Genomic DNA, 15,134 nt, shown 5'->3' on the forward strand with positions numbered 1-15,134 from the left:
TATTTTTTTTAAAAAATTCTTATTTGAAGATCTAATAGGCTTTATCCAACAATTTATGAATCAGGCAGCATCCCATCCAGCAGGTAGGAAAGTGCTCCCCCTGTGGCTTCATGCTGAAATCCTCACAACAGCCCTGTGAGGTGGGTACCATTATTATCTCTGAACCCTGCCCGTGAGCATCACTTTCTGCAAATGCAGCCTAAGCCCCTCACACGGGGTCTGGACTGTGCCTGGTGTGGTGACGGGGGTGCACCACGGCTTGCTCAGCACCCACCCCACGGACGCCTGGCTCAGGACCTTGTAGGCCCCCGTAGACACTTCCACAGCAGCCAAAGTTGCTTGGTGGCCAGAACTCTGCAGAGGGGTCCCTGCTGAGACGCAGGGCAGTGGCCGGGAAAGGGGTGAGCCTTGACGAGCCACAGAACTGCCCCGTCAGCAAATTCGGTTTCGGGAATTAGCAGGGTCAAGATGAAAGGAAATCTGATACAGAGCTTTTGTCTTTCCAGATTAAAAAGAAAAAAAAAACTTCTGGGCATCCTCCATGGGTTGGGATGTTAGAAGCCATGTCCTTCCGACCATCAGATGGATGGTGGGTCAGGAGAGCAGGTGGCTAACCTTCCCAGCCCTGCACGCTCTGCACTTACCGACCGATGGTGGAAAATGAGTGGGGTGGGACCAGGATGCATCCCCGCGTGAAGACAAAGCCTCATGACGGCCCTGCGGAGCTGAGGAACCTCTCTGGGAATGGGGGCAGCAAGGGTTAAGCGTGGCCATCCTAGAGGTCACGGGTGACAGCCGGCAAAGTCAATGGAGGGAGGGAGCAGTGTCAGCTGCGAGCTGTCTCCATCCATTAGGCCGAGTGCCATTAAGTGAGAAATCGAAGCGGGTTCCCAAGATGGAGAGTCAAACTTGAAGAGCAAGGGTACCCACAGCTGTCTAGAGAGCCCCCATCCTGACGCCCTCCTTTGGGCAGAAAAGGCTGACCAAGAAGTTTAAGAAAGAGAGATGCTGTCTCCCAGCATCAGTGCCTGAAAGCCCGCCCAGACATGGCTGGTGAGGAGCAGCACCCCTGCGGCCCCGTTTGGCAGGACCCAGACCAGGGGCCAAGGTCGCAGGGCTCTTAGAATTCAGGGGTTGATGGCAGAGAAATTTGCATGCCAAGGCGGCCTCCACGCGGTGGCCAATTTAACAAGGGAATTGTTGCCTGCAACACGGCTCGTGTCAGTGTGTGTGTGACCAGGAAAGAGGGAGTCGGAGGGCATGTCTTTCTGTTTATTTGTTTCTCTCTCTCACTGTGGGGTGTCGTTCGGAATTTCCAGCTGCCTTTGGTTTCAGGGCCTCTTGCTTTCAGCCTGCTCACGCAGAGGATCGACTGCTGGGGACTCGGCAAGCTGGCACATGATGGGGACCTGAGTGGGGCTGGGATGCTCAGAAGGCCGCTCCCTCTCTGTCAGCTCCCCAGGAGGAGCGAGAGGGAGAGGACAGGTATTTCTATAACTGGGTGAACTGTTTTTTCGATCAGCACACGTCTGAGAGGAAGGCTGCCTCTGCTGCGCCCAGATCACCTGCCTGGCAAGAAAGAAAAATGTTTTCCTCTAGGTGAGGAGTTGGGGTGGGAGGGGTCTGCAGGAGGTGGGAGGGCTGCTTCCTCCCTGCTGGCAGTGTGTCCCTCCCCCGGCCCCCCGCTGGGGCGCACCTTCCCCCCACCCCCCAGCCCCCTTAGCTGTCCACACACCTGGGGGTGGGCAGGATCCAGATCCTGCAGGGGTGGTTGCGACTCCTTCCTCAACTCCCCAGATCTCCGGCCTCCCACCCCCATGCTGAGAGCTGGGGGGGTTGCAGGTGGAGAAGCAACCTCCCAAGGGCGGATTTGTGAGAAGAGGTCCACGGGAGGAGAGCTGGGGCTTGTATTCCCATGTATTTCCCAGACTTGACGAACCCCATTTTCTTTTGACACAGAGTAGTGTCCTCTGCTGGGCCACAGGCTCCCAAAGGGCTCTGGACCCCCCTCATCGCTGGAAGGAGGGTCCCTCACCCAGAACCAACACTGATCAGGCACTTACTACTGCCAGCGTTGGAGGATTTTTACGTGCGTTTCTCCGTGAATCCTCCCCGAACCCCAGGAAGTAGGTGCTATCATCATCCCCGCTTGAGGGGTGAGGAAACTGGGACTCAGGCAGGAGGGAGTCGAGGTCTGGGTCCTCACGAGCCTGGGTCTTATTTTTCTTGGTGCTCATGGTTTGACCTTTCCTTGTCTCCTATCCTGATAACTAGGATTTGCCTCTGCAGTTTTTTTTTTTGTTGTTTTTTTTTTTACGGTACGCGGGCCTCTCACTGTCGTGGCCTCTCCCATTGCGGAGCACAGGCTCCGGATGCGCAGGCTCAGCGGCCATGGCTCACAGACCCAGCCGCTCCACGGAATGTGGGATCTTCCCGGACCGGGGCACGAACCCGCGTCCCCTGCATCGGCAGGCGGACTCTCAACCACTGCGCCACCAGGGAAGCCTGCCTCTGCAGTTATTTTAGTCTGTCCAGTGTTTTCTGGCAACATGGCCGGGCTGGCACACTTACACGGGGCCTACACACGGGCTCATGTACATGTGTGTGCAGACACACACACACGAACATACGTACACATAAATGCTCACACTTCCCCAGACTCCACCGCCTCCCTGACTCCGCCTGACAGTGTCTAGCACACAGTAGGTGCTTAGTAAACCTCTGTGGGCCGCACAGGCAGCCTGACACTTGCGACATGGATAATCTATTAGAATTGCCACACTCCAAAGGCAGGACCCAGTGGTTTTGTCGCCATCTGCATCCCTGGGTGCTGGCGCACAGTAGGTGCCCTGCAGGGTGATGTCCCCCGAGATCTAAGCTGGCAGGGTCAGGGTAGTGACCAGTCCCACTGCGAGAGGGAAGCCGATGCTCCTTTGCACCCCCATCCCCCAGGCTGAGGAAGCCCAGAGACTCTAGAGTCTACTCAGGAGCAGCAGTTGGTTCTGCCCGTGGGGCCTGCAGACAGTGCCTGCAGACTGCACTCTGGGCACCCACTGGGCTGAAGCCCTGGCTGTCTGCTGGTCCCCCTGGAAACTCGGTGGGGGGCTTTTCTCTTTGTGGCAGCCACCCCTCCTGAAGCCCCTGAGCAGCTCTGCCAGGAGGAGCCGGGGCTCTTCCTCCTGGGCTGAGCTCTCTCCCTGCCCACCTGCCTGGGGCCCAGGAACAGGACAGTCCCTTGTGGAGAGGGAAGGACACCCAGCCTGGCTCGAGAGGATGGGGCAGGGGAGATTCCACAGGCAAAAGTAGGCATCCCAGTGCCACGCCCACCCATTCGACGGAGCCTGTTCTGATCAGCCAGGAACTCATTTGCCGTGTGCCAAACCTCTCTGGGTCCCTGGGTCTTCTGCTGCCAAGTGGGGTCTGCAATGCCAGCTCTCTCCCAGGATCATCGGGAAGAAAACAATCCCGGAACGTTAAGCTTAGGACACAGACGGTACATCAGCGAGCGCGGCCATGAGGCCTGTGTTCAAATACTGCCCCTGCCCCAATCCCTAACTGAACCACCCAGGACAATGTTCTCATCTGAACAGCGGGGCAGATAAAAGCATCTTTACCAGGGTGGTGGCACGGCAGAAATGTGAGAACATCAGTAAGTGCTGTGCACCAGGCCTGCTGTGGAATACCAGAGCCACCTTGTGTTAAGCACTTTCTAGAAGCCAAACAGGTTTCAAGCATTCGCTCATTAAACCCTTACATCAAGCCCAGGCGTTGGGTGCTATTACGATCCCCATTTTCCAGAGGAGGCAACTGAGGTTGGGTGAGTCCTTTGCCCAAGGTCACACAACTAGGAAATGGTGAGCGGGAGTGTGAGCCCGGGGCTGCTTCATTCTGAAGCCCTGAATCCCAACCATGACTATAACACGTGCTCTTCTAAGATCTGAAAGGTACCCTCGAAGTCGACTGGTCCACCCATTTTACAGCTGAGGAGACTGAGGCCCAGAGAAGGGAAGAGATTAGCCTAGTCACAGAGCAGCTGCTGCTGGAACCAGACCTACGACACCCACAGTTACCGCTCACATTTATTGAGCACGTACTATGTGCCATCTTTGAAGTGCTGCACGTGCATCATTGCATGTAAATCTTATAATAACCCTAGGAAGAGAGAGACTTTTATTATTTCCATTTTTCATTCAGGTACACTGAGGCAGAGAGGGGCAGTAGCTTACTCAAGGTCACGCAGCTAATTGACAGGAGCGGTAGGACCCACACCCAAAGAGTCAAGCTCTAGAGCCATTGTCCAGTGCCACGTGTGGCACCAGCTCCCCGCAGAGCCCGAGCTGGCCTTGCCTCGCAGCTGGATCCTAGGCAGACTTACCCGCCAAGGGAGTGGGGTCTGCAGGGTTCCTAGGGCATGGCCACCGTGAGGCAAGGCAGGACGAAGCAGGAGTCCCCAGCTGGGTAGGCACTGCCTGAGCCGGGAGATGGGCACGGAGCTGGGGCTGGCGAGCCCAGTCTGCCCCAAAACCCTTACCTCCTGCCTCTGCAAAGACAAGTTTATCCAAAAAAATGCAGGCGAGCTAAGAACACGTTTTGCTTTATGAGTCTCTTGTTGTAGGCAGTGCACATCTTGGGAGATGTGTGGATGAAAGGCGCCATATAAAATGCAATCAATTATGAATCACCATTACTGAATTAATCACATGTATGATTAATACAGTAATAATAATTAATGCGAGTATGGTCTAGAGATTAGAGCAGAGAACTGGCAGGGAGGAGTCGGGGTGCTTCTGGCAGCCTCTGCCGCTACCTGGAGGTGTCACCTTGGGGGAATGCCCTGGGCTTGGATCGTGGTCTCTCTCCTCCTGGCCCTGCCTTGGCCGTAGAAGTCAGGGGCCCAGGGTTGCCCCCAAACCCCTAGATGGTCCTGGGGTAGTTCCCAGGGTCTCACCTCCTACTTCCAGCACATCGCCACTGCTCAAGGTCAAGGGGACAAACCAAAATCTTGGTCCGGCATAACTGAGAATGGAGTGAATCAAGTGAACGGTGAGAACATGGTGCTCCTGCCTTTTGAGCCTACACTTGACCCTTTGGTCAGCGGTGTGAGCTCATTTTATCTGTCTGTCTTTTAGTCCGTCTGCATCAGGATTTGCCTTCTCTCAGAAATCCCCGAAGGGGCTGGACCTCATCTGTAACCTCTCATTGCAAAGCTAGTAGATCGTTTTTGAGCGTGACTTTATAATTTCCTGTTATTTTTCTATCTCATCCATGCCTATTCCCTCACTGTAAGGGAGTCAAGTAACACAGAAAGAATATATATGCAATAAAGCATGTCATCCCCCATCTCCCCTGCTCATACTGTGGTAGCTTTATTTTACATATGTGTATATATATGTATAGGTACATATGTATCTTTATATGCATACAGCCCCTTTGTTTAAAAAACATAGATGGAACAAAATTACATGCATTATTCTGCAGTTGCTTTTTTGATAATAGATTCCACATACACAGCTGGAATTAAAACTGTGCAGTGGAGCCAATATCCCACCAGTGAAGAGGACTATTCGGCTCTGCTGTGAGAGGGGAGCCAGCGATTATTTGCGGGGGAGACTCATGAACACTTTCCTGCCCCTGGTGCTCAGCTTCTTGTCATCGCTGGGGAAAGGTCATTTGTCGTAAGATACCTTAATGAAATTTAAAAACGAACATCCCTTGACCACCTGGTCCCTACATGGCTGGAATCCTATTTGTTTCCCATCTTGGAAAAGAAGCACTTTATTAGTCACTTGAAAGAGATGCTGTCTCGCAGAGGTTGCTATGGCCTGCTGTCAACTCGGGATCACCGCGCAGGGACTACCTTCTGGGGTAACGCCCCTCATTACGCAGATGGAGAAACTGAGGCTGAGAGCGGGGAAGTAATGGCCCCAGGCCACATAGCTAGTAGGGGCTGAGGCACAAAAAGCCCATTATTCTGACTCTCGGGTCAGTGCTCTTTCCACAATTCCATAATTTCCGGGATCTGGAAATGGGGAGACCAGAAGACAGGTTGGGGAATGGGTCTCTGAAAATGCCGGTCGGCGTCAGCTCGCCGGCGAGGCGGGAAGTGCCGGGGAGAGGAGGGCTGCAGAGGCAATTTAAACATTGTTTCCGCGGCATGTAGCTTTGCACATGGGTCACTTAAACCATCTGGGAAATAACAGGAATACGCCCTGGGTCCCTCCACTGTGTTTAGGTGAACCACAAATCAGAAGCCCCCTCCGCCATGTCCTGTTGGCTGTCCTGACAGCATCCAGTCTCGGTGATGATGGAGGAGCAAGGCGTTTCCCAGGAATCGACGGCCCTGCCTGGGGGCGACAGCAGGCTGAGGGCCTACCCAGGTCATCACTCACCCTGCCTGCGTGGGAGCCCCCCACTGTGCCCTTCACTACTGCCTGCAGGCCAAATGCTTGAAAGTCAAATTGCTGAGATGTGTTCTCCTCCAAGGAGCTTTCTCCTACTGGATGCTTTGAGGCCCCGGGACCAGGTAAGCAGGGGCTGGCTTGCATCTGCTCTCCTGGACAGCTTTGCATGTGTTGGAGGAGAGGGGATCTCTAGTGGGAGGGATCTGAGAGCACTGCAGGAGGCACTCGATGGCCTTTTTGTGACCGCTCTTTGGAAAAGGAAAGACTCACCATTCACATCTCACAGGTGGGGAAACTGAGGCCCAGAAACGATCTGTGCCGTGCCCCAAGTTACCCAGCAAGTCAGGAGGGGCACCACCGGGAAGCCCAAGAGCCCTGCATTCCAGGCCAGAGTCTTCCTCAGCTGTGTGACCTTGGGCAAGTTACTTAACATCTCTAAGCTTCATCTATAACTTGGGACTTTACTGACAGGAGTTAAGTCACAGGTCTGCTGGGAAGAATCAGTGGATAATACACATAAGGTGGTTTGCATGGATCCTGGCATAAAGCAGGTATTCAATAAAAGTTAAATTATTATTATTATTAAAGCAGATGACAGTCTTTAATTCCGTGTCCTCTGCCTGCTCTGTGACAACAGTCTAAACGTTATTCAGCAATACAGCCCCCTCTGCAAGCTTAGGGGGGGCCAAAAGCAGGGGAGGGTTAAGGTGGAGGTAAGAGGTGGCAGAGGGTGTGGCACTCAGGGCCACATCTTTTGCTCTTCTTCCTGACACCCTCTGTGACCTTGGACCTTGGACCAGTCTCTCTCTCTCTCTCTCTCTCTCTCTCTTTCTCTCTCTCTCTCTCTCCCTCTCCCTGTCCTCAGGCTCTTTGTTCTTGATGCGCCAAATGACCGTGCTGGCTGCCTGAGCGCTGCAGTGAGAACCCACCCCCAGGAAGCCAGGAGCACCTGAAAACCACAGGTCTCCCCTGGAAGATGGAGGAAGCTCTCCCCACAGGCCTGGGAGGCAGCCTGGAAGGAAACCTCCAGGGGGTTGAAGAGCCCAGGGCTGCCCAGTGTGCCCAGCTCCCTGGCCTCTGCCCTGGGCTCTGCAGGAGTCCTCGCACGGGCTCCTCCCAGGCTTACCAGGGAGTGAGGCCTCTCCTGCCCCCCTACTCCGCACTCCCTCCGGAGCTGGCTTGGCTTCGTCAAAAGCAGGGCCCATCAGGGTGGAGGCGGCGATGTGTCAGCTGGTATTCAGGCTCTGGTTGTGCGCTCAGATCGCTCCCTCCCCATCTCCCCCAATCCACCCACCCACCCTTTTACCCACTGCTTGGGGCCTTCTGGGTGGCAGCACTTCCCAGAGGGAGACCGAGCTGCAGCCTTGAGCCCTTGGCTGTTGGGGGGTGGGCGGACTGACTCACTTGGCCCCCTCCCCGGGGCCGATGGGGCAGCTCCCACACCCATGGGCGCTGGCAGCCTGTCAGGCCCCTGGGTTTCGGAAAAGGAAGCCGCAGCCCCGCGGCGCCTGACCCGAGCTGGCTGAGAATGCGCTCTGCGCGCCGGGACCCGCTGGCCCCCGGGCCGGGAGGAGATGTTTAGGCTGCGACCCCCCAGAGCAGGCTCGCTCCCGCGGCCGCCCGCTGGGGCCACCCTGGCCGCGGGCCCGCCGGGACGCCCCTGCTCGCAGAGCCCCTCCCCGGGCCGTGGCGCGTCCCCCGAGTCTCGCAGTATTTCCTTCCTGCACCTTTAAGAAGACCGTTGCTCCGTGGTGGGATGGTGTGTTAAAGCCACACAGAGGAAGTTACGCAGCCCGGATCAGACCGAGAGATAAAAGCCCCGATGGTGATCGTGAGTGATGGCAAGAGGATTTAGCCTCGGCATTAACTTGGAGCGGAGTGCAGGGGGGCAGTGAAACGCCCCGCCATCTGGCCCGCGCCGCGCCGGGGGGATGCCCCGGCGCCCCGACGAGCAGCCGCGAAGCCCACCCGGGCCGGGGGCTGCCCGGTGCCCGAGCGCGGGTCCCCTCCGAGCCGCCCAGGGGGCCCCAAAAGTTTGCACTTGTTAGCGGCGACCTCCCGTTCGGCCGGGGCGGGCGATGCGGGCGGCTGGGGCGGGCCCCTCCCCCGGCCCGCGTCTCCGGGACGGCTGCGGGCGGCCCCCCCGGCGGCCGGAGGGCTCCCCAGCCCCGATCTGACGGCCGCGGCGGCGGCGGCCACAGCGGCAGCGGGAGCAGCGCGGGGAAGCAGAACCGGCTCGCAGCCCTCGGCCCTCGCCCCACCCAGCGCCAGCCAGACGGGGGAGGCGGAGCGCCGAGGGTGGCGGACCTCGGCCTCCCGGGTCTCCGCTCCGGGAAGCCGCTCCGAGCCGGGGTAAGGCTGGAGGGGAGAGCCCGGGAGGCGAGCGGGGGGGCGGGCGGGGGGGAGAGATGCTGCAGCTTTGCCAGGCTGGTTTCATTTTTAAAGGGCTTCGGTGACCATGCAGGCTTTCCCGCGGCCCAGGAGCCACTTAAAGCGGCCCAGCAAAGGCTCGGATGCAAAAGTTATTTGGTGGCGGCCGTTACTAGCGCAGGACTGGAGTCGCTTGGAGAGGGGTGTGTGAGTGTGCATTTGTAGCAGTATCTTAAAGGAGTAGCTTGTCTTCCTGGCTGGCTTTTTCCCACCAGGGTCTTTTTCCATCGTTTGTGAGAGTGAGTGTTGGGGATGGGTGTTACCAGAATGCCTGGATGTGTTTGTGAAAACGAAATTAACCCTTCTCGCGCGCCATTCCCCTACCCCAATTTAATCGCCACCCCGATTCCTCCCATCGCCTTCCCCTCTATGAAAACTGGGTATGTGTGAGTTGCACAGAGAAACTCTGTCTTCCAGCGGCGGCTAGAAACTTCTTTCCGTGCCCTGGAGGGGTGGGCTAATGGGGAGGGTTATGTGCCTGGACCGGCTTGGGGACAGCGTGGAGTCGAACCTCCAGCTGGGTGGCACGCAGATGGTGGGAGCAGAGGCCGCGGGAAGGCGGGAAGAGGACCGTGGACTCGCGGCGTCCGCGGGCTCCGGAGTAAGTTGTCCGCCTGGGCTGGGGGCGGCAGCGCTGGGGAAAAGGATGCAACGAATTCCCCGGCGCTTTGCTGGGCGTCTTCTAAGTAAGGGAGGCGGTGCCAGGTGTGGGTGCACCCTCGGTGCCCGCCGGGCCTTTTTGAAAGGCGTGATTATTAATTGATCCCGTGGCTTGCACTCAACTTCGGGAAGACAAAAAGCAACTGCGGGATTGCCAGGCACGTCCCCGTGCGATGTCCGCCGTTTGCAGCCCACCCGAAGCACGGACTCCGAACCCTTGGCGTCCAAGGCTGGGAGCTGACCCCCATCTCCACACACCCCCTCCCCCTGGCCCCAGCCGAGGCCTCCTCCTCGCGCCCCACCCCCCGCGCTCAACTCTTCGGGGCTGAGAGGGCGTGGGGGGCGCCCGGGAGCCCAAGAAAGCTCCCATTTCGGGGCTGGGGGCACTGGGGCCGCCGGAAATGGGATGCTCACTCGTGCGGCCGCGTTGAGCGGGGCACCTACTGGACCGGCGCGGGCTGAGGGAGGTTTAGGGTTGGGAGGATGGGGTGGGACTGGAAGGTGATCGCGACCGGGAGCGGGCTCCCCTTTCCTTCCTGGCTCCCAGCACCCTCCCCTGAAGGCAGATATCACCCCCCTCGACTGTCCCCGCTGGGAAAGGAGAAGAAACTTGGGGGTGGGCTGGGTCCTGGGAGAAGCCCCCAGCGCCCCCTCTCCAGGGACCACCCCCCCAGGGGCTCCGCGTCCACCAAGGCAAGTTTCCCACGAGGCGAGGGCGCAGCCGGCAACTCCGGGAGGAGCCTGCTTCCAGCCCAGCCAGCTCGAGAGGCGCTAATTCAATAAGACAGAAAAATCTGAGTTCAGAAATCCTGGTAAAATCTAATTTTCGGGTTTTAATAACCTGGCTTTCAGCCCCCTCGGCTCCTGAGGACTCTTAAAAGAAAAGAAAGCGCATTGATTCGATTTGTTTCTGGGAGCTGCAGTTTCTTAATAATATCAGGTGAAGATTTATTTTCCAAGGAGTAAACTATCCGCCGGGATACAACCTCTTACTCTGAAATTTCCCACACTGGCTTCTCACTCCGTGCTTTCCTCCTCGCTGTTCCGGAGACGCTTGCATCTCTCCCCCTCCCTTTTTTTCTGTTTGGCAAAAACTGACTGTAACATTCTCATGCTGAGCTCGCAATTCCCTTACGATGCCAGCAACGCCCAACTGATTGACTAGTTGTAAACACATTTATTACCCACCCCCCGCCCGCAGATTTTGATGTTGTTGGCTCCCCCACCCCATCTTCCAGGGAATGCATGGCATTTAAGCCTGCGGAACTGCAAAGCAATGAATAGGCTTGCGAGGCGCGCTGCCCCTTCGATCTCGCGGGCCTCCTGGCCTCCGGGCCTCACTGCCTCCCCACGCCCGCCTGCGTCCAGTGCGGTCCAGGCCGGAGGCAGCACTCTGGTCCTGCAGACGAAGGAAGCCCGCGTCCGGGCGCACCCTGCGAGCCGCAGTCGGGCGCCCTACCTGGGAGTGAACAGTCAGGAGCCCGCGGCTGGAAGAATGAGTGAGGAATGTGCTGTTTTCTGGGCAGCGCGAAGCTCAGACAGAGGCATCCAAACCTTTGCCGGCCGCGCTATCTTATTTTTACTACATTTTCTCAGGTTGTAAAAATAGTCTCCAGGCGGGTTCTTTCTGAGAGTTTTCTAGCAAGAAGCACATTCAAGGCCGGACAGGCTCTGTAACACTGTTTCTCTTTAAACAGCCAGAGGTGAGATGTGAAAATGTGTCCCCCTCGGCTCATTCATCTGCATCAAGAGCCCTTCAGCCAGAGAGAGGGGCAGGGGCTGCTTTAATGCAGATTTATGATGCCCCCAGCCTGGAGCTTTGGGGCAGAGGCTGGGGGCTTCTCCTGGGGAGGCGCGGAGCGGCCAGCCCCCATTTGGACAATGTCCCCCCACTCCGGTTTGTCATTTTTGGCAGGAGTGCATTTGTGTCTGGGTGGAGAATGGAGGTTCATGGAAACGTCGTGGACCTTCTAGGTACAATGGCTGAAGAGTCAGCAGTTCGGGAATTTAGATGCAATAATCGTAGACGTAATAACCAGAATTAATAACACATGCGCTTCTGCTGGGACTCATTGCAGTAACCTTTGCCCTATTGGCTAGTATTTTTGGCCAGATCCCACACTGGGGACCAAATTCTCCTGGTGATATATCAAGTGTCCTGGAACACCCCGCACTATTGGAGTCGTGCTTTTCGCAATGTAACATTCATCTTAGTTATGTCTATTTAGGGCTTTTAAATAATTACCGGTAGCTTAAAATAGTAAAGCAATAATCATAATGGTGACTTGTTTATAAACATACCCTCTAAGGGATGATTGCAAAATTTTGGCCTTGATCGGAAAAAGTGAATATGACAAATCATTGTCACTTCCGTCCAAGTCTTCAACATCCCTAGTTTCTTACAGTTAAAAATTAAATTCACCATTTCAGAATTTTGGAGATGTATTGACTGGCACCCAGTTCGTAATTGTCGGCCCACGCGTGGACCATTCTTAACCTGAACCTGTCCTCACAGCCTCACCGGCACCTGTAATTAATTACAGCCTCATCTACGGTTTTGACATTTTGACTTGTCAGGCATGATAAAGCCACCATTCATCTCGGCTCCTGGGGCTGCTTTAGAAAGTCACTGACCCCAAACAGGGGCGCTTCTGCTGACCCCAACACCCCCATAAATATGGAGAAAGCGCATCACCTTTTTAATAATGTGCCCCATCTCCAAATGTGCATCTCCTATATTAATAAAAATAACCCAGTTTCCTCGGGACACCTTGCTAATAATGCAGCCTCATCTTTTGCACATTTTGCCAGAGAGCTTTTGTTCTTATACATCTTTACTCTCCCCCCCCTTTCTCTATTTAACTTGTTGCAGGTGTTGTTGCTAACGAGCTCTCTCTCCTCCGTTCTTACAATGAAAGACGAGCCAGACCCCGGGTACCTGGATGGATTGGGAGCTGAAGTCTCAGAAACTTCCTAATAAGTTGCCCATGGCTACCAGCCAAGGTCAGCTGGTTCCCATTAGCGCCTGTCCCCACCAAAGACGAGCCAAATAAGTTGCTCCCCAGTTAACACCTCAGTCGCTTTTTTTATGCTCCAGTCCAGCTGCACAATTGTTGTCACTTTAAGCCCATATGAAAAGAAATCTCTTTTATGGGTCCAAAATGCCAAGTCCAATCCCATAGAGGGAATGTGTTTGCAGCAAACAGGTACACCTCCTGATTTTACTTTATCTTTACAACGCAGGCCGGAGGGTTGTTTTGCAGTTGTGTTGAGCGCACATCACACACTCAGGGCCCTTTAAAGACCCGGGTTGATTGGAAGGACCAAAATTAAAAGCAATCTGATCCGGCCTCACGCCAGATCCCTGCGGATTTTCTCCCTATCCCATTTCCATCCACCGTCACAATTTGAGAGTCTGCCTGATCTGATCAGATTCCCCTCTGGGAGAGGTGTGATGCCAAGGTTAGGAGGACGCCAAGTTGTGGGCAACTTCTCGATCTGCCCATCAGCAGTCTGAGAAACGCTGGCTCTGAGTGTTCCACATCGGCCTCTTGGAAAAAACAAGTTCCTCGCTGTTTGCAACCTGGCAGAGTCCCTGGGACATCCGGCCTCCGTCGCCTGGTAGATGTGGCTTTTCCATGCTGGGGCGGCGAGGCCCTCCTGACCCAGTTGCCACCTCTCCGGTCCCTCTCTGGGCCTCGCCCCTGGGGACTGCGCCGCCATGCTGCACCTGCTGGCTCTTTTCCTGCACTGCCTCCCGCTGGCCTCTGGGGACTACGACATCTGCAAATCCTGGGTGACCACGGATGAAGGCCCCACCTGGGAGTTCTATGCCTGCCAGCCCAAGGTGATGCGCCTGAAGGACTATGTCAAGGTGAAGGTGGAGCCCTCTGGCATCACGTGTGGAGACCCCCCTGAGAGATTCTGCTCCCACGTAAGTCAGCCCCACACTGCCGTTCTTTTCGCTCAGGCCAAGTGGGTGGGGGTCTGGGCCGGACCCTGGGGGTGGGTGAGCAGAGCGGGAGGACCAAGATGCAAGGTTGGCTCTCCTGCATGTAGGTTTGGGATCAGGTCTCTGTCCCACCTTGGAAACGTGCCACAGCAAAGGCGGCCCTGAGGATGCTGGGGTCACGTGACATGGTTCTTCGGGGTGGGGAGATTCTTGGCCAGGTGATCGCTAGATCCTCTCCTCTTGGGAAAACCACAGTACTAGTCAGTTCCCCAGCCTTGCAGATAAGCCCTGCCTCTCTCGTAGGAAGTCAGCATCTGGGCGAGCGAGCAGAGTACTATTTGCAGCGTTGCACTCTGACCTCCCTCGGTTCGTCCCTCTGTGGTACCACCTCCTCTTCCACCCAATCCAATCCAGCAAACAGGTTTGCCGAGCGAGGGAATGCCAAGCACCGGGCCGGCGCTTCGCAGTGGGGGGTTTGATGGCAGTGCAGAGGGGATTCGTAAGGGAGGACGGAGGGGTCAGAGAAGGGCGTGCGGTGTGGCTGGTACCATTTCTGATTCACCCCTATGTGCAGTGACCACAGTCGCTGGTTAAGTCAGGGGGGAGGCAGGCTTTCAGGCGTTGTCACCTGAGTCCCTAGTTAGAGAAAGTTGGAGTCTTAGAGCCACGGAGTACATCAGTACTCAAGTAACAACAACAACAACAACAACAATAATAGCGGGGACCATTTGTGCAAGCCCCTGAGTGTGGAGGCTAAGAGCTCAATACGAGTCATTCCATGGAGTCCTCCACTCAGCTGAGCTGGGCTGATCCTGTGTTGTACAAACTAGGAGTTTCAGGGGGTGAGCTCTGGACCAGTGGCATCTCTGGGCCACCACTCCATCACCTGTAAAGTGTGTACACTAACAGCACACACTCAAGTTGCTGTAAGGAGTAAGTGAGCTAATGCACCCTAAAATGCGCAGACTAGGGTCTGGCCCAGAGCAAGTGCCCCTAGGTGTTAGCTATTGTCATTCCCATTGTACAGATGGAGAAACTGAGGTCCAAAGTCACAGTCCAGGAAGTGATGAAACTATGATTTGAGTGTCTGGCTCCAGAGTCACTGAGCTAATCTGCCTCCCGAGAGACACCTTCCCACTGGGCAGGGCCCCGGGTCGGGCAGGAGGCTGGACGGGGCAGCCAGGCTGCAGGAGCCACAGGAAGGGCTCAGTGTCATCCTCGGGCGGCTGCTGCCTTCACGTGTCCTGCGGGGAGCCACCAGGTCTCTGGGTTTATGGCTGGACTGAGCCGGTGTCCCCACTCGGCTCCTGAGGAGGCCTCAGTCCCGTGGGGCGCTTGGGTCCTATCCTAGAGCAGTCAGCCTGGGAAGGTAGGTTCCCACTTGGATGGTCAGCAGTCAGGAGGCTGTCACTGTGGGTGGTGGCTGGGCTGGGGGGAGCTAGCTGGGGAGAGAGAGAGGCAGGGAGGAGAAAGCAGCAAAGGGCCAGGAGCCAGGGACTGGAGAGTCCCACTGCACTGAGGACCCCAGGGCTTGCTGGCTCAGGGACAGTCAAGGGGGCTGGCCCCTGAAGGTCAGGGCCAAGGCCAGCACCGGGGGAGCCCAGCTCTGAGTCCACATCTGAAGCTGGCTGCCCACCCCAGCTCATGTAAGGACTTCTCCACACACTCCCTGAGCAGAGTCAACCGCTGCC

General features: G+C 56.3%; 1 protein-coding gene across 4 annotated transcripts in view; it reads left to right on the top strand.

Annotated features, from left to right (window-relative positions):
- Window positions 1-7,716: 7,716 nt before the first annotated feature.
- Window positions 7,717-15,134, top strand: part of NTNG2 (netrin G2) — a 74,997-nt gene continuing 67,579 nt past the window's right edge. Inside the window, exons 1-2 of one of the 4 annotated variants that reach the window (XM_049710857.1) lie at window positions 7,717-8,753; window positions 12,364-13,425. In XM_049710857.1, coding sequence (XP_049566814.1) covers window positions 13,213-13,425 — 213 coding nt within the window. In that variant the 5' untranslated portion in view covers window positions 7,717-8,753; window positions 12,364-13,212. The remainder of the gene's footprint in view (window positions 8,754-12,363; window positions 13,426-15,134) is intronic. The other 3 variants (XM_049710858.1, XM_033426899.2, XM_004269072.3) reach the window with 3 other exon arrangements.

This window comes from Orcinus orca, chromosome 6, assembly GCF_937001465.1.
Source record: "Orcinus orca chromosome 6, mOrcOrc1.1, whole genome shotgun sequence".
NCBI classification, from domain to species: Eukaryota; Metazoa; Chordata; class Mammalia; order Artiodactyla; family Delphinidae; genus Orcinus; species Orcinus orca.